General features: G+C 47.5%; 1 protein-coding gene across 1 annotated transcript; it reads right to left on the bottom strand.

The window, feature by feature from the left end:
* Positions 1-1066: 1066 nt before the first annotated feature.
* Positions 1067-20137, bottom strand: AIF1L (allograft inflammatory factor 1 like). The gene is made up of 6 exons (XM_083485605.1): positions 19747-20137; positions 19390-19451; positions 12974-13040; positions 7549-7590; positions 6282-6444; positions 1067-3489 (listed from the first exon to the last, which is right to left on the bottom strand). Exons 1-6 carry the CDS (start codon positions 19775-19777, stop codon positions 3402-3404), a joined length of 453 nt encoding a protein of 150 aa, XP_083341731.1. The 5' UTR covers positions 19778-20137; the 3' UTR covers positions 1067-3401.
* Between the last annotated feature and the right edge of the window lie 1557 nt (positions 20138-21694).

Raw genomic sequence — 21694 nt, forward strand, 5'->3', positions numbered from 1 at the left:
TTAACCTGAAACTCTTCTTAACCTGAAGCACCACTTTAGCTAATGGGGCCTCCTGCTGCCGCTGCACCGCCGCTGCATGCTTTCTGTTCTCATCCTGAAGCAAAGGTCTCAGCCCAAGGTAATATTTCTGGGTTAGCGGAGTCTGTAACCTGAAGCGTATGTAACCTGAGGCATATGTAACCTGAGGTACCACTGTACTATGGTTGACCTCTGCTTTCTCTCTGACTGATAGAGATCTCCTGAGGGACTCTATACAGGCTCTGGATACCCCATAGGAGAATTAGGGGTATTTTTCTTCTAACAACAGTCACTTGCTGGCCTCTTTCCCCACCCCAGCAACTTAGCCAGTGACTCCTACTTCCTTCCAGCCAAAGTTGTGAGACAGGGGTTTCTGGGAGCTGGCACCACTTGGCCCATGTGGAGGAAGAGAAGGGGGCTGTGCATGGGCCCAAGACGAGAGTGTGACACCATTAAAAAATGCATCTTTGGTCTCATGCTCTGCCAGAGCCAAAACAGGACATCCCAGGATGGAATCAGAAGCTGAGGTGGCTTCTGTAATTCTGGGATGTCCCAGGACAGTTAAGCAATATGAAGTCACTCCAACTTTACCTGGAGCTACCAGGGATTGAACCTGGGACCTTTTATGTGTCAAGCAGGTGTTCTATGACCACTAAGCTATGGCCCTTCTGCATGTAACTTATTCCCAGAGCACGCTTCTCTTTCCCCCCCAGATATGCTTAATTTTATGTTTTTTGACTAGCTATGTGAAAAGGTGAGCCCTATCATTCAAATGGCAAACTCAGGTGACAAGTGATGCTAAGCAGAGAACCAAACAGGGCCACTGGGAAACAATAGGGAGGCATGAGCTGCTTGAGCAAATCCCACATTTTTTTGGGGGGGGGGCTACAGTTCCCAGGATTCTTGAGTGTGTGTGTTCTAAATACATTTTGACTCTATGATGTATACAAAGCCTCAAAATCACCCAGAGATCTAGCAGTCAGTCCCTGTTTGCTCACTTCTGCTTTATACAAACCAGAGTTTTAAGAAAATGACCAAGTTGCTGCTATTATTATTATTATTATTTTATAAGCATGAGATTTTAAAACAACAACTGCTGCCAAAAACTGCAGAGAAAAACACTTAAGAAAAACAGGACAAGGAACAAGTAAAGTTGTGACAACCAGGGAGACGAAATCCACCAGAGTTCAAGATGCCACAGATGTAGGAAATGACAGCAAGGAATACTTGACTTTCAGGAATGCTGGGAGGATCCTCTTGCTGAAAATTGGCTGTTAGGCTGGAGAAGCATTAAATAACATGTGGCAAAGAAATTTGGGTTTTGCAAATGTAATGCAAGATTGTATTTCCACAGAAAACGTTTAAAAAAAATAATGAAGCTCTTTTGTGGATGTTGCTTGCCAGATCAGGGTTTTGAATTTAGGAGTATGAAGTAAGATAACTCATTCACTCTTTCGGTGGTTCTTTTGTTTTCAAGCTAAGGAAGGCTTGTCTTGGCACAAAGGTATCTTGCTTCTGAGACAGCAAAACAGGTCCTGGTGAAGCCTAGCTGCAGAATAAGGACAAAGGCACAGCTGGGCAGGGGCAGCCTGCCCTGTTTTGCCTCCTGAGGCAAAATGGGAAGGTGGTGCTGCCTCACAACCAAAGCCTTGTTTAGCAGAATCAAATGGCACGGCTGCAGTTTCCAGATTCTGGCAAAATTCAATGAGAGGATCTCGCCGAAACCTGGCTGCAGATGCTTCTCCAGTGGCAGTGGCAACAGAGGAAAGGCCACCCCCTCCCACTATAGGAGAAGTGAGAAGTGGCGGCAACAGCAAGATCTGGAGAGAAGCTGTCGCTTCTCCTCAATTCTCCGTCACCTTCACGAGACACACATGGCCTCAATATCTTGGTCAGCAGTGGAGTCTTGTCCATTGAAGCAAATGGGGCACTGCTCTACAACATGGGATTCTGCTTTCACTTTCACTTTTTTATTTTTCACAACTGACCCATCCTTCTGAGGGGATGGGGAGAGGGATCCCTCCAGACTGGTGGTTTTGGGCAGGTGTATTCTTGGGTAGCCATATGTCTGGGGAAACCCAGACATGTGCTCTTTTGGAGGGCCAACATGCCCACCCAGGCAGATTGTTACATTTTAAAGGAAATGTACGAGTTTTTCAGGCTTGGGCTTGCGCGGCTCTGCACACTGTAGCTGCTGCTAGCCTGAGCCAGAGAAGGAGGCGTGCAGACACAGCGGTGGCCCTGTGTGCCCACATGCCTTTCCCCCCGGGCTGGCAACAGCTCAGGCTGTTCTCTCTTTTGCTCTTCAAGATAGGGCAGCCCTAGGTATTCTGCAACTTGTTATTAATGTAATGATAGTGCATCAGTAGTGGATTTATCCTGGACTCTCCATACATCATTCTGCTTTGTTAGTTATTCTGCAAGGCTTCCCTCAGCCATCTGGAGAGGTAACTCTTGTGCTATACCACAACAAAAGTGGGACAAAATAAAATAAAAACACCAGAACATTTGTGGCATAGAAAGTTAACAGGTTTTCAGCAGGAAGCCAAAGGACATTTGCCAGTTGGAAACAGAGAAGGATTGCCCCATAAATTTTTGCAGGTGCAAACTGTATTCAGAATGGGTGTAGCATGGGTTGCCAGCACCTGGGGCAAGAGAAGTGTTGCGCCCCCTAACCCATGGGACGTTAGCAGTCCATGAGTTCCTTCCACCATTCTAGTATTGAATAAAGTAAATGAAATACTCTATCACACTGACTTCTGTATCTTCAGTGTGCACATATCAATTCACTTGAGACAAGCACAGCGGAGAGCAAAACAGGGAATTGTTTGGAAGTGAATTTCTTTCTAAAGCCTGTGCAGAGGGTGCCTTGGCCACCACCCAAATCTGCTCCTCAGCCCAAAATATTGGGAGATTTTCTGTGTGAAGGGGTGGGTGTGCTGTTTAATATGTATTATTACTACTTCCACCCCTCTCTTTTTTGACAGTTTTCACCCCCTAAGAATTTTGAGCCCAGGGCAACTACCCCTGTGACCCTGCCCACACAACGCCACTGGGATGGCTTATGACCTGATATCACAGTGAACACAAATATTCATGAAATCACAATAAAAAAGGATGCCTCAGGGCCCAGAAACAAAGTGGAAAAGGCAAGGGAGGGTTTTCAGTTAAAAAATTAAAATAGAATGCATGGCTACTTAGGGACTCCTCCAGCAGAAATCCCTGGAACTTCCCTTGTCATTCCTTTTTGCTAAAGGCTGGTTAGTTTCTTGCTTTCTAACACTGTCCAGTATCAAAGCAATGCAGCAGGAAGCCCAGGTAAAACCGCTCTGGTGAGCAATATGAAAGCGTACAAGGTAGGCTCTGAGGGGCTCGTTTTCCTTTCAAGGAAGGCTGGAGATATCTCTCTCAGGAGGTGGGCCTGAAAGCTTTGGGTTGCTCTCGTTGGCTTTTCCTTCAAACATCATGACCCTGAAAGAAAAGCAAAGAAACAACAGAAGAAAACCTGTTAGGAAGAGCTGGGGTACAAATGTAATGACTAGCAACCTGTTGCTTGGGAATTCTCAGTGAGCAAAGAATCATTGCAGTTCTGGAGTCAGGGCTCCTTGATCTTGGGAACCATCCTGCATTGATTACGATATCTGAAGAAGCACCCAGCTGCATAGCCAACTTTCCATAATATAGATATAAAGGTAATAATAATAGTACAGTGGTACCTCGGGTTACATACACTTCAGGTTACATACGCTTCAGGTTACAGACTCCGCTAACCCAGAAATAGTACTTCGGGTTAAGAACTTTGCTTCAGGATGAGAACAGAAATTGTGCTCCGGCGACAAGGCAGCAGGAGCAGGAGGCCCCATTAGCTAAAGTGGTGCTTCAGGTTAAGAAGAGTTTCAGGTTAAGAACGGACCTCCGGAACGAATTAAGTATGTAACCCGAGGTACCACTGTATTATGTCCTTAAATGAAACTTGTGTTTATCTAGCATTAGCCAGCAGAGGGCAATATTGGTCAGCAGGAGTCACCCCAGAATCCTCCACTCCAAAACTTTGGCTCAAATTCTGTTTGGGGTGTGAATGCAAAGTGATCCATCTTGCTCCCAGGGGGAGCAACGAGAGGAGGAAACAATCTTATCACTGAACCACTTGATGCAAACGAAGCAAGACAAACAACTCTTTATCCTCTTTGTCCCGTTAGAAGTTTATGGTGTACTTTTGCTAGGCACACTCATGGTCATAAACTGCTATTTTTAATAACAGTATAAAAATGCTGCTTCTTATGGAAACAATGCATTGCATTTTAGGGTCTTAGTATGAAGTATAGATATTCAAAAGAGTGTTTAGATCTGTTCACATGGGTTATATTGGAATCCCTCCAAACCACCCTGCAAGGTAGGCCCAGCTGGGACACAGGTGGAGAATCTTCTTCAGCCTGAGGGCCACAACAACTTGGCCCCTGGGCCTGCAGTTCCCCACCCTTACCCTGGAGCCACATTGCAGCAGAGGCATTGTGGGAAATCACCATGGCGATGCCAAGCCACCTCGTTCTCCTTTTACTGCTGCTGTTCTCCACCACTGCCAGATACAAGCTCACGGACACAAGATGTGGCCTGCCAGAGACTCTTTTGCCAGACCCTCCCTCAGACCTAGAGCTGCCCCCTCCCCAAGGAAATGCACAGTGGTGGGTCAGCCACCATCCCTTCCTAAAACAGCAACATGCCGCTTGAAAGTCTTATGGCTGTAGCTATTGCATTTTGCCCCACCCCACTGGTCAGCTTTTGAATTAACAGGCTGAAGGGGAAACTCAGTAAATGGACGGAAATATCCCAGAAGGCTTTGCAACAGGCACCACTTCACACACTCACAGCCGTGGGCACTTCAACAGCTACCTCAGCCCTCACTGTCTATTGTTTGCAGATGGGGAGTCGGCTTCTGGAACGGGAGCGGAAACCGGGACAGGAGGCCAGAGACAATGAGTGGCTTGTTTGCGTGCTCATTTCTGAAAAAGGGACCTGTGTCTTCTGAGGGCTATTCATGTCGGTATAGGGACAGGAGTGGGGGAGAGAAAACTGGCCTCTTCTATTCCTCAGCAAACAGAGACAGAAGCCAACTTGAGAAGGAGGGTAACATGAGGAGATAAGAAAGAGCCCTGATGCACCAGGCCGAAAGGTTTTGCCGAGTCCAGGATTCAGTTTCCCACAGTGGCCAATCATATGCCTCCGGGATTCTCACAGCCTGGTTGCAAAGACTTGAGGATATAAGAAGAGCCCTTCAGGATCAGGCCAATGTCCCATCTGATGCAGCATTCTGTTCTTATAGTTGCTACCCAAATGTCTGTGGGAAACCTGCAAGCAGAATCTGAGCACAAGAGCCCTCTCCCCTCCTGTGTTTTCCGGCAACTGTCATTCAGAAGCATTGCTACCTCCAGCTGTGGAGGCTGGGGGAAGAGGGGAAAAAAACCCTGTTCAGCCGCTGCCAGTTAGTGTAGACAGTACTGTATTGAGCTAGATGAACCAAAGGTCTGATTCTGTGTAAGGCAGCTTCCTCCGGTCCTAAGGCCAGAAAGCAGAAGATTGCAGCAGTCAAGGCCTCAGCCCTGAGCAGCAAGCAAAACTCAGTAATGGCAGAAGATGAGCTGGCTAAGAGTGGGACTGATGTTCTGCTGGCTGAAGAACAGAGCCTGGTTTCAGTCACCACATTCAAAACTCTAAGCCAGGGCACTCACAGATGCCTTCCCCTGAGCCCAGTTTGCATGGGTGAGGGGTCACGTACTTCCCGCTCCATAGCACCTGTCTAACAGCGCAAGGAACACAGCAAGCCAGAAGCCACACAGAGAGAGGGAGACGCATTTGCCTTTAGGAGCTTATCCCTTCGAGAAGTCGAGTCTCTCAGGTGTGAGGGGCAGAGCCTAGGATGGGAGAGGTAACCTGGTCAGAGGGAGTGAGAAGGCCTCAATCAACCTCCAGCTTTCCCTTGGAGCAAGCTGTGCAAACAGAGCTATTTGAGGTGCTGCCATGGATGCTTCAGCTCAGATTCCTGCATTGCAGGGGGGTTGGACTAGATGACCCTTGGATACCTTCCAGTTCTACGATTCTATGATACTATGAGTCTTGATCTCAGGGTTCCTTCCACTTCAGGGTCAGATGGCGCTGTGCCAATCATTATGCTAAGTGACCCATTTGCCCTGATGGGCCAGCCTCCACTGGAGCTCAGTCACCCCAAAACAAACCTCTATTCCTTCCCTCTTATTATGGATACTCACAACTTGAGGACTGCGGACCGTTTCCCAAGCATCAGGTTGACAAAATCTTGGTAAGAGATGGTGTCGCTGACACCTCCGGTGATTTCCGAGATCATTTTCTTCAGCTCCAGGTGGGTTTTGGGGGCTCCCAGCTTCTCCATCATCCTCTTCACTGACATCAGATCTACAAGGAATGATAACAAGGGGTGACAAGTGGTACAGACAAAGAGAGATATGACTTCATAGTGCCTGATAGAGATGGATTAGGCATGGGAGACTGTTCCCCCTCCACTCTAGAAGATTCCTTAGAACCAACTGTGCCTCTAGTCGATTCTGAATGGCTATGATGGCTACTATAATAATAGCCAGGGCATATTTTTTCCCTGTCAGAACTCACTGAAACTCAGTTCCGGCACCTCTCAGGTGGGCACCATTGCCATTATAAGAGAACAAGGGAGATATTCACTGTGAGCTCCAGCACCTCTTTTTCTAGAAAAGGAGCACTGATAATAGCATTAATTTATATATTTTAGAGAATTCAAACACCTCTGTGCAAGCCACAGGGTGGCTTACAACAGACTGACAGATTTTTAAAATCCATAAAATAACACTATCCTTAAAAATACATAACAAATCACTAAAGAACGCTTGCACAATCAGGCCTCACCTCCTCCAAATGTCAACATACAAGGAGTTGCCACTGAAAAGGCCCTTTCCTGGGGCCCCACACCATGAACGTCACATTGAGGAGGGACTACCAGGAGGGCCTTGTCTACTGATCTTAGAAACCAGGTAAGTCAATGCACACAGGTAGGTCAATAATAATTAAATGTATACAATGGATGGGATTCAGGGATCCACTGTACCAAGGGTTGTAGAGAACCTCTGGCCCATAGGTCAGAACTGGCCTGCCAGGACTCGCTGTATGGCTCACCAAGCCATTTTTCTGTGTTCAGCCCTTCTTGGTTCAGGCATGCTAGCCAATTCGTAGGTAGAATTGGCTCATGCATCCGAACCCTGCAGAAAGCAAGAGTGAACACCCCATGCATCATACTTGTACAGTATCTACCCCAATCCCCAACAAGCTACCTCTGACAGGTGTTAGGAACAACCCACCTGCCAATCAACTGCCATCAGATGGTTAGCTGGTGGATTGTCCCACCGAGATGGGGGGAATGACAACCTGGTCCACTAGGTCAGAAAGGTTCCCCACCTCTGCATTCCCATTAACAAGGCTCAGCATAACCCAGGAGTGGAAGCTTTGCAAATTTTAGCAGAAGCCGCTCACCAATTTCACCTTGGTTGTTCAGGTCGAACTCCATGTACTTTTCTATAAAATAAAAGGAACATGTTAGCACAATCAAAACTTCTACCTGGCACCCTGCCACCTCCACTTGTCTTCAAAACAGCATCACAGTAGGGAAGGGAAATAAATTCAGTCTGGCTCTCACTTTCTGAATCTGCAATTTGCAAACTGAAACCCCGTTACCCTTCAAAATTTGCTCCTCCCTCGAATTTTGCAGTGCAGTTCTCAAAAAGAAAAGATACACAAAAATGCATTCTATTAAGGGAAAATGCTTGCAAAAATATGTATATGAGGAGGATTGCACACGTGGAACACAGGAAGCTGCCTGATACAAAGCCAGACTATTGGGTCCATCTAGCTCAGTACTGTCTTACACTGATGGGCACCAGCTACCCGGGTTTCATGCAGGTTTTCATCCAAGCCCTCTTGGAGATGCTGGGGATTGAACCTGGAAATTTCTGCATATAAGGAAGATGCTGGTGTGTTTTTTGAGGCCTTCTAAAAAAAAAAAAAAAGTAAACTCAAACAGATGTGGGAATGTGGTGAACTGAACTTATAACTGGAGTAAATGGAAAAAGAAACTGACATATTTGTCCATCACTCCTTCAGGGTCCTGTGTACCTGTTGGAAAGAAAATATAAGGGAAGATCCCTTTCATGGACCTTTCACGCCATGTCTATTTTGGCCAATTGTAGAAGGACCCTGTGAGATCTGTAGAACTTGTGCCCAGGTTGGCATCTGTAGAGACTGCAGCCTTGCTGCCTGTTTACTTGGAGGTTGGTGCCAGTAAGTTTTCCAAAGCATACAAAACCTTGCAAGCCATCTATCTCTCTGCGCTTGCAAAATCCACATTTTTGTTTTCTGGTTAGAGGTCCAATAGAATAATCAACAGCACCACTTCCCACCCTGCTGGAAAATTTCCCTGACAGATTTCTTGCTGCTGCTTTCTTTTCTCTTCTTTTCTTTTTAAGTAACTTTCCCCAACTTAGAGCCCTGTAATAATTCTTCCTTTTCTTTCTTTTTCCTTTTGGGACCTTGGTTTCAGGCTTAAAAACTAAGCCACTTGATAGCTATCATCCTCGCTGGGCACTGAGCCCATGTCACAAAAAAGGAGGCTGGCAGGCATATTCCGTGGACCAGTCAGAAAGTACCCCCTCCCTCGATGGGGTTGTATGTGTGTGCTTGCGTGTATGAAATGGGTGCCATGTAGAATCACAAAGGCCCTTTAAGACAGGCCCAAACGTACTACGACAACCCAATTAGCCCATATGGCAGTTTAGAGGCTCTAATTAGGGACCCCATTCAGAGGCTTTTCTTGGAGGTGGGACAGAACTGCTCTAGGGATGCCAGAGAATTCTGACAAAGCAGGAGCAGAAATTGCCAATGTTCGCTTATTTGTACCATGTCTGGAACGGAAATAAATCCAGTGAATGCAAGTGGTATTCACTGTTGTTGCTTTTAGTCTACTAATGATATGTAATTGATTATGTTAAAAAAATAGACCCACACATGCCCCCCCCCCCTTGCACTGCATTCCCCCTTGCATTGAAATGAATGGGCTAGGATATTGCAAGGGCAATTGTGCAGTGAAGTTTTGTAATTTCGCCACAACAGAGCGCGAGAGGAATAGCATAGTTTTGGGGCAGGAGATGAACTGCAGCAGAAGAGAAGTGCTACCGTATGTGATAAACACAGGGCAGAATTGGTAAAAGATGCCTTTCTTAATCTCCACACAGTTTATTATTACCTGTGGCATATTCTGGGAGGACTGGGTCCTTTTCTGAAGCTGGTGGCCACACTGATGGGCAAAAGTACAATCCAGCCTTACCTAAACCAGCAGCATTTTTTTCCTAGGTCTAGCTGGGAATCCTGGAGAATCACTTCCAGAGCTTCTTGGCTTGCCTGATTCAATTGCATGGCTTCCTTCACATTAAATATACCCCACGCTCTAACACTATGGGGCACCACCAGTAGAGCACATGATATGCATGCAGAAGGTCCCATGTTCAATTCTCAGAAACTCCAGGTACAGACAGGAACATGGAAAGATGCCATTGGTCCATCAAGCTCAGTATTGTCTACACTGACTGACAGCAGCTCTCTGGGGTTTAAGGCAGGGCACCCTCCTTGGAGATGCCAGGCATTGAACCCGGGACCTTAGGCATGCAGGGCAGATGCTTTGCTACTGGGCTGTAGATGCTCTTGATGAGCGTAAGAAGCTGCCTTACACGGAGTTGGACCAATAGTCCATCTAGCTTAGTATTGTCTGCTCTGACTGGCAGTGGCTCACCAGGGTTTCAGGCACAGGAAATTTCCAGGCTTCCCTGGAAATGCGGGGAATCGAACCTGGGACTTTCTGCATGCAAAGGATATTCTCTATCACTGAGCTATTTCCCTTAGAAATGAAGATTCCAGTTCTGGATTAACAGCTGGTTTTAATAAGGAGTTGTCTATGGGCTTGATGCCGGAGGGCTGTTCTTATAGCACCTGATCCTTGAATCTAGAAAGTTACCATGCCCTTTAGATTGCTAGGTTAGAATGTCTCTTACTGATACTCTAGCTTTCTATGTGAAAGGGTCTTCTTTTGGTAGTACAGTATAGAGAAGCATTCAGTTGTGTGATTCCCCACAATGCCACACTTGATCAACTAACCGCACAGCCTGTTATTTGTGTAACCCGGTTCTAAGTTGCTCTCTGTGTGTTGTTGTCTCCCACCCCCAAATCTATTTCTGTCCATTGAGAATCCAGTTTCGGAAGCACAGCAGTGAACAAGACATTCTTTTTTTTAAAAAAACAACACCAAAACCCTCCCCCTCCTCAAGCCCCTTCTCAGCAGTCTAAGCTTTCCTGTGTAGGGTCCAAAGGTTCCGTCTTTCATCCCCCGTTCAATGGGGCAAAATCTTGCCTTAGTACGCACACGGACAGACACAAATAGCTTTGACACAAATGCCAATTCTGCAGAGGGGCTCTTGCAACTTCTCATGCCCAGCGGGGGAGAAGGAGGCCAGAACAACAGGGTGATTGTTGGGAGACCCGGAGAAGGCGTTTGGCAGCAGCCTGAGCGACTCTAGGCTGAACGGGAGCTGGAATCGACATGACGAAAACATGGAAGGCCGGGGAGCAGCAGAATGAAGGCAAGTTGTGGGTTCGGGTTAGAGGAACCCACAAACTGGCGACCCACCAGCCACAATGTTTGAAGAAAGGCTTATTCAGAAGGGGAAATCTATCTGTGTGTGTTTCAGGCTTTGCTTAAAAACAAACAAACGAAAATGCAAGAAATAAAAAACCCACCCACACCACAAGGACACAGCTGTAGGGTGGGTTGAGAAATTAGAAGCAGCATTGTTAAATATATTACCCGCCCTTCACTAGCAGGTACAAGGTCAAGTTAAAACAATTAAAAATTAAAAACAGCTAAAACAGATTACAGTGACAGGAATAGGGTGGGCCTAGGGTGGGACACACATATCTCAAGTGTCGAAAGCCAGGGCAAAGAAGGGCATTGAAAGTTGTATAGTGAAGAAATGACAAACAGATATACATTGCGGGTTGTGACCAATGCTAGTCCTACTCACAGAGAAGACCCATTGAAAATGATGGACCCAGTGAACTTAGAGCCATCAATAGTCCTTGGTCCCTAAATTTTCAGACTAGATGTTGTGTGCAATGGCTCACTATGTGATGATTGTTTTGCCAAAAGGGAAACCAGTAATTTCATAGGGATCCATGTGGAACCACAATAACCTTGTGTGGTTCTTGCAGAATCCTCCGGGCCCAGCGTGGGGGGAAAGAACTAGGTCAATTTGGGCCACTGTCCCCACCTCAGACTAAATCCTAAACAGAAACATATCTGTGTACGCTCCAGAGTCCCCAGGCAAAGGAAATAAAGTGAGGCCAAAAAAACAACAACCCAAAAAACACAGATTCCTAAATCACATCTGTTTCTCAGAAACCTCCGTGTCAAAAAGAGGCAAGGAAGCAGCTGTCCCAAAGCCCTGACCCAAAGATTTGTGATCCTCTCCCACACCCTGACACTATTGCCAAAGAGTTATTGCAAGACTATGGTGACTTGTGGCTGAGGAACCTGCTTCCAAAGCCAGCTTTTCCATATGGACAAAGGCCACCTCTTAAGATTCTGGAGGCCCTCAAGCAGAAGCTTTCAGCGGACTGTCTTACATTTAAAGGTCTTCAATCAGTGCGGAGAGTGGGCAGGGCATGTAAACCTAAGAGAGACTTTCAGCTTGAGTTGCTCTCTGAAGGGCTGGGCACAAGTTTTGGGACGGAGGAGAAATCAGGTTTTGTTTGCCCAAATTCACATTTCTGAAATTAGTACTTCTCTGTATGTTGCAAAGCAGAACCAGAGGGTATGTGCAAAATGCACATATTGGGAGAGATTTGCAAAAATAAAAAATGCATTTTTTGTGAAAATAATGGATAGAAATATATTGCAGGAGGGGGAATTTATGGCCAAAAAAATGTGTATAGTAGTCAAAAGTGTGCAGAAAGGTTAGGATAAATTTACACTAAAATGCTGGTGAGGGTTTTTTAAAAAAAAAATAAAAATAAAAAAGCCAGCTACTACAGAAATGTAGAGAACTGAATTTACGACTGGACAAAAATTAGAAACTTAAAGAAACCAAAATTGACAGTGGTTAGTTACCATACACCAGCCATCTCTAACCTAGGGATCTCTGACTGTGGTTGGACTTCAACTCCTATCAGCCCCAGCTAGCATGGCCAATGGCCAGGAATGATGGCAGCTGGAGTGCTGTCTATGGCTGCCCATGCTTAGAAGGTGCAGGAGATATGTGGAGTAGCCATGGCTCAGTAGTAAAACACCCACTTTGCTTGTAGAAATTCCCTGCTTCCGTCCCCTGCATCCTTAGTTGAAAGGGTCTCGGTATCAGTTATTGTGGAGCTGCTGCCATATTGGGATAAGGTAAAGGGACCCCTGACCATTAGGTCCAGTCACGAACGACTCTGGGGTTGCGGTGCTCATCTTGCTTTACTGGCCTTGGGAGCCGGCGTACAGCTTCCAGGTCATGTGGCCAGCATGACTAAGCCGCTTCTGGTGAACCAGAGCAGCGCACAGAAACGCCGTTTACCTTCCCGCCGGAGCGGTACCTATTTATCTACTTGCACTTTGACATGCTTTCGAACTGCTAGGTTGACAGGAGCAGGGACTGAGAAATGGGAGCTCACCCTGTTGCGGGGATTCGAACTGCCAACCTTCTGATCGGCAAGTCCTAGGCTCTGTGGTTTAATCCACAGCACCACCCGCGTCCCCCACATTGGGATAGAAGGATTAAATAGGCTGAGTCAGAGTTGGTTCACCTAACTCTGGTTCACCCAAGATGTAGTAGCATCAGCTGCTTTTTGTCACCCACTCTCAGTTTAAACAATGTACCTTTGAAAACTGCAAGTTTCTCCTCCAAATGCTCTTCATCGCTGAACTTTGGGTCACAGAGAAACTCCTGAGAAAGAAAGGGTGGTGGGAGAGAAATGAATTCAGTACATTTAAGAAAGTAATAACAAAGTCTTCAGATGGGTTAATACCACATAACGCTGGTACTTCTTCAGGTGGGGAGAAGATCAATTTGAATTGGAGAAGGAGCAGGGTGTAGTTCAGTGACAGAGCCTTTGCCATGCATGCAAAAGCTCACAGGTTCAATCCCTGGCCTCTCCAGGTAAGCCAGATAATGTTTCCTGCCTGAAACCCTGGAGCGCTGTGGCCAATCAGTGCAGACAGCACTCAGCTAGACGAACCAATGGTATGACTCAGGGTAAGACAGCTCCCTAGGCTCCCATTTAAAACCGGATCTTTATTGCAGGACCTTGAGGACTAGAATCCTATTTTACTTCTGGGGGAAAGGTCACAGTTCAATGACAGAGCATCTGGTTTGCATGTGGAAGGTTCCAGGTTCAACCCTCAAGGGCATCTCCAAGTTCATTTTCGCCCCCATACTCCCATTATTTCTCTTGCTGTCTGTTGTGGTGAAGTGATGTAAATTACACAATTAACTGCTTACGTAAATGATGTTGTCATTGTTTCCCCGCCCCCCACTCGTTTCAATGTGATGCAAGTTGTGTTGGAGGTGTTGTGTTGTGTTTACAAACATAACCACTTCTTCTCACTTGCAGACTGGAAGCAGCAAACTCCGGTCATATTTGCTAGATCCGTTCTGGACGTGGCATGAATATGCGGACACTGAGAATATTCGCTCCCATTTCTGTTTGTATTACGCTGGGCGGAGAGGAGCAAGAGTGCCGTGGGGTGCAGGCCAGGCTGTTTGGGTGACCCCCACTCAGCCAGCTCCCTCTGCAGCTGCGTGCCAGAGGCTCGTGTTCCAAATTTCCTCCCAGCCCTTAGGAACCTGATGGAATGTAATGGCTCCAGTCTGTTTGTCCCCCCCACCCCACCCACCCCCAGGCACCAGCAACACATTCCACATGGCAGAAATCACCGACATCTGCTCACCATTTGGCTCTGGGTTTGTCCTCCTCTCTGCTCACAGAACCAGGACCTTCTGATGGGATGACACCCAGCTCACAGGATGCTGCCTCTCCCCAAGAGCATGTCCTCAAACACAAGCTGCACAGCAGGCTTGTGTTTGAGAGGCAGGCGGGCAAGATGTATTTAGAAGACATCTGAAGGCAGCCCTGCTGTATGGGGAAGTTTTCTATGTTTGTTGTTTTACGTATTATGTTCTCCATATTTTTGTTGGGAGCAGTCCAGAGTGGCTAGGGCAAGCCAGTCAGATGAGTGCCAGTCAGAAGGTCAGCCCCTTTTTATTTTATTTATTTATTTGGAAGAAAAGGGGCCGACCTTCTGGATTAAATGGTGCCTGTTTTCCAACTGTCCCAAATTGATGAGCACAAGTTCCTGGTAAATTCCCATTTTGGCTTCAGGAAAGATTCTGGAGATGGGGCTCAGTAGCAGAGCATCTACTTTGCATGCAAAAGGTTCCTGGTTCAGTCCCCATTGGCCTCTCCAGGTAGGGCTGGGAGAGACCCTTGTCTGAAACCATGGAGAGCTGCTGCCAGTCAGTGCAGACAATATTCAACTACATGAACCAGTGATCTGACTCAATGTGAGACAGCTTCTTCGTTTTATCACCCCTTTATTTAGTGCCATGAGGACAGGGGTAGTATTTTAGTTTAGAGGCAGAGCATTTGTTTGCTGACATCTCTGGGTAGGGCTGGGAGAGATTCCCGGCCTGAAAACATGGAGAACTGCTGCCAGCCAGTGCCAGTGCCAGACACTATTGGGAGGGTGTCTTTCTCAGTTTTCTTCGGATATGCCAGTGCTGTACCACTGAGCTACAGCCTTTCTCCTAAAACAACAGGAAGCTGCTTTCTATTGAGTCAGACCAGTTGCCTACACTGACTGGCAGCTACACTCCCAGTATCTCAGATGGAAGGTCTCTCCCACCAATACCCAGAGATTCTGGGGATTGAACTGGGGACATGCAACACAGGTGATCTACCACTGAGGCCCTTTCCAGGAATATAGGAAGTCACACCAATAGTTCATTTGGCTGGCAGCAGCTCTCCAGCATCTCAGCTTGGGACCTTCTCCATTGCAAAGTAGGTACTCTGCCACAAAGCTATGGGTGCTGGAGAAATCAGTACCTAAAAATCACCCTTCCTGTCTCCATGCTTAATGCTCAGCCAGAGTCCCAATTTTAGGGCTCTGGTTTCATGCATGGAGTCAGAGGTTGTGTGCCCCACTTTGGAATCCCTGCCTGTTGCTGTGAACCCGAGACCAGGTTAGTAGCTGGGGATTGGCAGGGCTGCCATGTGCTGTGGCCAGTCGAGCCTTGGAAGGAGCCTGAAAGAAGCTTCCTGCCTTTCCCATAGAAGGCCTTGGCTGTCTCCCAGGGGCGACCTTGCCATGCTATCCCCAACGAGGCTGGAATGTCAAATATTCCACAGTGATCTGGGAGGCTTTATGAGCAGGATCAACTGTGAGCCTCTGCACAGCTGGAGAGGTAATAACAAACATGACTCTGACTCATGCTTTCTAGCCCAGGCATGGGGAACCTTGGGGCCAGGGGGCCACATGTGGGCCTCTGGATCTCTCTACCATACCGTCTCAGCCAAATACCCTCTTCCCAGGCCTCATCCTGCACTGGCTCTGCTTTGTAACCCCCTTTAGTATTTCTGGTTGGCTGGCATGCGTCCTCGGACTCCAGTCATGTCTCTCACTGGGTAGAGGACAGAGATGGGTTTTTGTGCCCACAAATTAGCCCAACTGTACAAAGGAAAAAAATTCTCAAATATTGTTCCTCCTGCTTGTGTGTCCGGCCCCAACCACCCCTGGCATGTGGCCCTTAGAGGGTTGCCCAGAATGAAATGCGGCCCCCGGGATGAAAAAACTTTCTCATCCCTGCTCCATCCCAAGAGGGAGACTGTGCATGGAGGAAAAATGGACTCAATAGATTTGACAGTCATTCCAGATCCTCCAATATTTTCTCAGAGAAAGACAGGTATTCTGGTCACTGGGAATGCCCTTGTCTACTCCTGTGTTAGTAGCTCCACTAATTTGAGATTGGAAAGGTATTTGCAGATCCTGAAGCGTTGACAAGCCTTGTGTTTTCTCTCACCCCTTCTCAACACCCCACTCCTCCAATTACCTTAACCAGAACCATTATTTCCATTCATTGGCTAGAGGCAGAAAGAATCTTATTTATTTATTTATTTTCAAATATTTTATTTGCTTACAAAAGTATATGCATTGTCTCTTTTCTCAGGTTGTAAAGTTTTTTCTTTATATCAGTTACATACAATGTGAGACATTGGTGTTGTACAGCCGTACCTCGGAAGTCGAACAGAATCCATTCTGGAAGTCTGTTCGACTTCCGAAACGTTTTACTTCTGAAGCACGGCTTCTGATTGGCTACAGGAAGCCCCTGCAGCCAATTGGAAGCTGCGGAAGCCCCGTTGGACATTCAGTTTCCAAAAGAGCGTTCGAAAACTGGAGCACTCACTTCCGGTTTTCCATTGTTCGGGAGCCGAAACATTTGACTCCCAAGGCGTTTAGGAGCCAAGGTACAACTGTATACAGAATAAGGTCGTAGAAGAATAAAATAAGGGGTAGAAGTGGTAAAGTCATATTGTTATACTTAGTGTGTATGTGGGTTTTTTATGTCAGCGTCATTGGGGTAGGTTCTCTTTCTGTTTATTTATTATATTTCCTTCGTAGTGAGAGAGGTTGGGTGCGGGGCCCAGGGCATGGCTGGTTGTGTTTAGTTGACTGCAATGAGATTTGTTTGTGAGTGTGAAGTGGGGTTTTTGGGTCAAGTTAGCCGGATTGATTTGTATGCTGTCAGGGGGTTCTTGTTGTCATCTTGTTGGGATGTGTATGTAATAAAGTGGAGCCATACTGGGGTGAAGGCGTTTTCTTCTATTTGCCTCCTTGTCAGTTTGAGTCTGTTGGTTAGCTTTTCTAGTAAGGCTGTTTCCCATACGATTTGGTACCAGTGGTCCATGTTCACTCCTGACAGGTCTCTCCAGTCTTAAAACCAGAGGATGCTTAAAGCCTAGTTGGTGGGGCGACAGGAGATGGGGGAGGATGAAAGCAGGAAGAGGTGTGTGAGCACAAGAAACCTTGCAGCACCATATGTGAGAGGACATTCCAAAAGATACAGGCTCATCTTGCATTCCTGCCAGGCAGGGGAGCTGCCCTGAACACAGAATCCCACTCAATGAAAAGGCCCCTTCTGCAATGTACATTTAAAGCAGAATCATACCACTTTTAAACAGTCTGGGTGCAAGCATCCTGGGAACTGTAGCTTATAAAGGGTGCTGAGAGGAGACCCCTGTTCCCCTCACAGAACTCAAATTCCCAGAGTGGTTTAGCAATCAGTCCCTCTTCCCAGGGAACTCTGAGAAGGTCAATGTATCAAGGCATACCCACATCAATTGTTTAAAGCATATAACTTCCCCCAAATAATCCTGGTAAATGTAGTTGGTTGGGAACTGGAACTCTGAGAGGGAAACTGCAGTTCCCAGGATTCTTTGATGGAATTCTTAATATGTACTGTATCTTAATATCATTTGGTGGCATTGCTGGGAGGGGCTGAGGGGAGTTGTAGTTCAAAGCAGATGGAGGGCACCAGCTTGGGGAATGTTCCTTTGCTGATGAATCAGCCACACACAGTTTCCACTGGGAACTTCCTTTGCGCGCGCGCACACACACACACACACACACACACACACACACACACACAAAATGAACCCAACAGTATCCTCCCAACCTAAACCAGTTGTCAAAGAGAGCTGTAAATTAGCACTTATGTGATCTTGCAAGAGGTAAACAGCAGCACATCCACATATCAACAGAGACAGACATTCCTGAAGTCCCAATGACATTGGAATCTCTTTCATTAAGGACCCCCTCCCATATAAACAGGTGGGGAATAAGCCAGAGATTCTAAAGCAGGTTTTTCCACCTCCTGCAGGCTGAAACACCAAAATCAAAGCTGATGGTTACATCACTTTGTCACTTAAAGAGGTTGTTTTGTTGCATCAGCAATGAGGTGAGAGATTTTGTGAGCCAAAGATCCTCAGCGGAAAGCTTTTTAACACAAAAATGGGGAACCATTGGGATTGAACCTGGCACCTTCTGCATGCAATGGTAGGAATAAATGGCATCTTAGGATGCTGCCTTGGCTTGTACAGAGTCAAACTATTAGTTCGTCTAGCTCAGAACTGTCAGCACTGACTAGCAGCAGCTCTGGGCTTTCAAAGGACTATCAGCCCTACTTGGAGATGCCACTGAGGACTGAACCTGCATGCAGGGCAGATGCTCTACCACTGAGCTAAGACCCTACCCTTGCATACACACCTGTGTAGCTTCCTCTCCTCTTATCCTTGCCTCTGCTGACTGCAAATGCTTTGGGGGCAGGGACCCAGCTTCTGAATACTGTACATGGGAACACTCAGCAGTTGTGCAGCAGGGCTTCTAATCTCCACTCCACATTTCTGAATAGCTTCAGCCCACGTGCACCAGCACAAACTTGTATACAGACAGCTTGCACATGTGTAAAGGGATGGATGGATCTGCCAACAAGCAGACCTACATTTTGGGGGCCCTGAAGTTTGAACTGTCATGACAGCCCCTTCGCAACCAGAAACGAGGTTTAGGTAACCACTGTTAACCTCTTCAATGGGGTTGTTACATGACAGATCACCACACCTTTACAACACCTGTGCTTCTGACTCTCAAACTTTGGGATTGTTGAAATATGTACAAAAAATTAATCAATTTGAATCAAATCAAGGTGGCTCAAATTAAAGTCACAAATACTTAGTTGTTTCTGGGGCCCCTCTGGGATTAGGGGGCCTAAAGCTTCAGCTTCATTAGTTTCACAGTAGATCTGCCCCTGTCTGTCAGTTTCAGGCTCCATCTCTGAGACCCTGGAGAGCTGCTGCCAGTCAGTGTATGCAATGCTGAGCTAGATGAATCAGTGGTCTGATTCAGCATAAGGCAGCTACATGTGCTCTTAGTTCTTTTAGACTGCAAGCCTGATGGTAGGGAGCATCTTACCACTGACATTTGGGAGCTTCTCTATCAGTCTGATGGGGGGAAAGCTGGATTAGGGATTTGTGAGAAATTTGCATTTTGCATTTAAATGCACTTTGCCCTGAAATGCTGGTGAATTTCCACGAGGACTTAAAAAAGTAAATAGCAGACTGTGTGGAAATGTGGAGAACTCAAAACTTAAGAATGCAATTATTAGGAACTGAAATTGATAAGAGCCACCCATCCTAGAGCAGGCAGTAATGTAAGCCAGTAACTTGCGATTGAATTGCTCCCACCTTGTTGATCTCTTCCAGCCTTCCTTGCTGCTTGGCTTTGAGTAATCCAAAGGCTTTCCCTCCTGGATAAAAGAGAGAGAAGGGGCATGTAGTAAATCCAGGTGTGTCTGTGACCCTCTGGGTGTTCTTCAACTTCTGGGACTAGCGAGCAGGTGACATCCTCCCGGGCAGCGGCGCCGGTGTCTTGAGGATTTTGAAGCAGCCCTCCGGGACACCGCGCAGCAAGGAGGGGGATCTCCGGTTGCTGTAGAGCTCGCTTGCCATGCTTTGAAGCAGGCAAAGTCCCACATTACCCCCCACCCCCGGGCCTCCCCCCCCCCATCCCCGCAAGAATCACAATTGCACCACCATGCATACCTTGATATGCGCTGTTGAGCATGAGAGACATGCTGGAGATTTCACGAGCGAGACCCCGGCTGAGGAGTTTGCAGAAAGTTTCTCCGCTGGGTGCCGCCGCCGGCACGCTGCGGGTTTCCAGCCAGGGTGGCGAGCGAAGATCTCCCCTCTGCTCAGGACGGCTACCGAGCCAGCCCAGGTACTTCCAACAGAGTCATTCATGAAGTGGGACTCGGCAGAGGCCGGCTGAGGAGGCTCACACATCCCTCTGGCGGAGGAGGCGGAGGAATGCCGCCCTCCCCGGAGTGGGGCCTCAGACCCGTTGCAAATGAGCTGCGGGCAGGGTTAACCCTTTCCTTGCACAGAGAACAGAAAATGCAACGCCACACCATTCGGTTTGTTCGCTGGTTTGTTCGTAGCGTTGATGTGCCGCTTTCCCCCGCTCCCGAGGAGCTCCAGGGGGCTGCGCTCATGGCTCCCGCCTTCCTGGTTTAATTCCCCACGCAACAACCCCGTGAGGTAGGTTAGGCTGAGACGCAGTGACCGGCTTCCAAGGTCATGCAGTGAGTTTTAAGGCCAGGTAGGGGATTTGAACCCAAGACTTAGTTTGGCACTCTAACCACTGCACCACACTGCCTGCTTCTGCCTCTCCAAACAAACAAACAAAAACAAAAACCACCCAAACTACTCCAATCTGCAAACTGTGGGAGAGTCCAAGGGTTCCATGCACCCATGCAGGATCTGGATTCTGATTTTTAGTGGGGCTTCCCTGGAGGCCTAGGGGCTTCACACTGAAGTCTCCCTGAACTAACTTGCTCAGGATCAGTTCATTTGAGAACTGTCAGGAGCATTATGGGAAACTTAAATGGTGTCTCCCTGATCCAAAGGCACAGCCCTTATCAGATCAGAGTGCTGGTTAAAGGAGAAAAGGGGCAGGTGGTACCTTAATCGAGATAACCTCCACTGTCAAAGGAGGCAATATGGTTCTGAACAGCAATCACTGCTAGGAACTGCCAGTGTGGAAAGTAGCACTGCTGCACTTGGGTCCATAGCTGTCAACTTTCTGATTTGAAAATAAGGGATCAGCAGCCTCACCTGTCCCGGAGACAGTCTACGGCAGTGTTTCCCAACCTTTTTTGGGCAAAGGCACACTTGTTTCATGAAAAAAATCTCGAGGCACACCACCATGCCAGATGGGGAAAGGTCACTTTTTACTTATGTAAAAAAAAAAAAAAAAAAAAGTAACAGCATAGAAGATAATGGTTAGGCTAGCATCCCTCTTCCAAATATGCTAGGTTTTTATTTGCAGGGACTGTTCTACATGGGAAAGCATTCAGCACTGTCATTCTCCCATCTGCCATCTGAATTGGTACTATTCTGGGTCAACTTACTCTGCTGCATGTGTAGATGAAAATGGCACCAAGTGTGGGGGAGGGGGCAGAACAGGTTTCAGATACAGGATATTAAGCATACACGTACTTCAGATTGAACTGGTTGCTTGCTTTGCAAGTTTTCATTTCCCAAATGACTGCCTTGGCAAGCGCAATACCTACCAGGCTCAACGCCGGTCTCGCGCTGCCGCTTCCCGCGCTCTCAAGGACCCGGGAGGAGGAAGGCATGAAGGGAATCCCGAAGGCGTGAAAACCTCGCGCATGCGCAGGCCTTCCGCCTGCGACAGTCCAGTAGACCGGCCGAAGCGAGCGGCGATGGGATGTGGGAGGGAGCTCGCTCGCCGCCCCGCGTGTGCCTATGTGGGGCACGTTACAGCCCCATGACATCAGCGCCACGCAGGCAGCCAGGCAGGCAGACGGCGAGAGCCCCGCGCTGGGCGGCCTCTCCTCGCCGTCGCCGCCCCACCTCTTGCCGCCCGACTCGCCCGCCTCCCTCCCACGGCACACCAGGCAACGTCTTGCGGCACACTAGTGTGCCGCGGAACACCGGTTGGGAAACACTGGTCTACGGGATATCT

The sequence above is a fragment of the Podarcis liolepis genome (genome assembly GCF_965112155.1).
Source record: "Podarcis liolepis genome assembly, chromosome: Z".
Classification (NCBI taxonomy): Eukaryota; Metazoa; Chordata; class Lepidosauria; order Squamata; family Lacertidae; genus Podarcis; species Podarcis liolepis.

Bases quoted from the DNA above. Each gene is read 5' to 3' on its own strand.
- AIF1L (XM_083485605.1), bottom strand. From the start codon at position 19,777: ATGTCTCTCATGCTCAACAGCGCATATCAAG. The intron at 6,445-7,548 runs GTGAGCGGCTTC...CATTCCTTGTAG, and splicing joins GAACAACCAAGGTGAAATTG to ATCTGATGTCAGTGAAGAGG. The intron at 3,490-6,281 runs GTGAGTATCCAT...CTTTTCTTTCAG, and splicing joins CGGTCCGCAGTCCTCAAGTT to GGTCATGATGTTTGAAGGAA.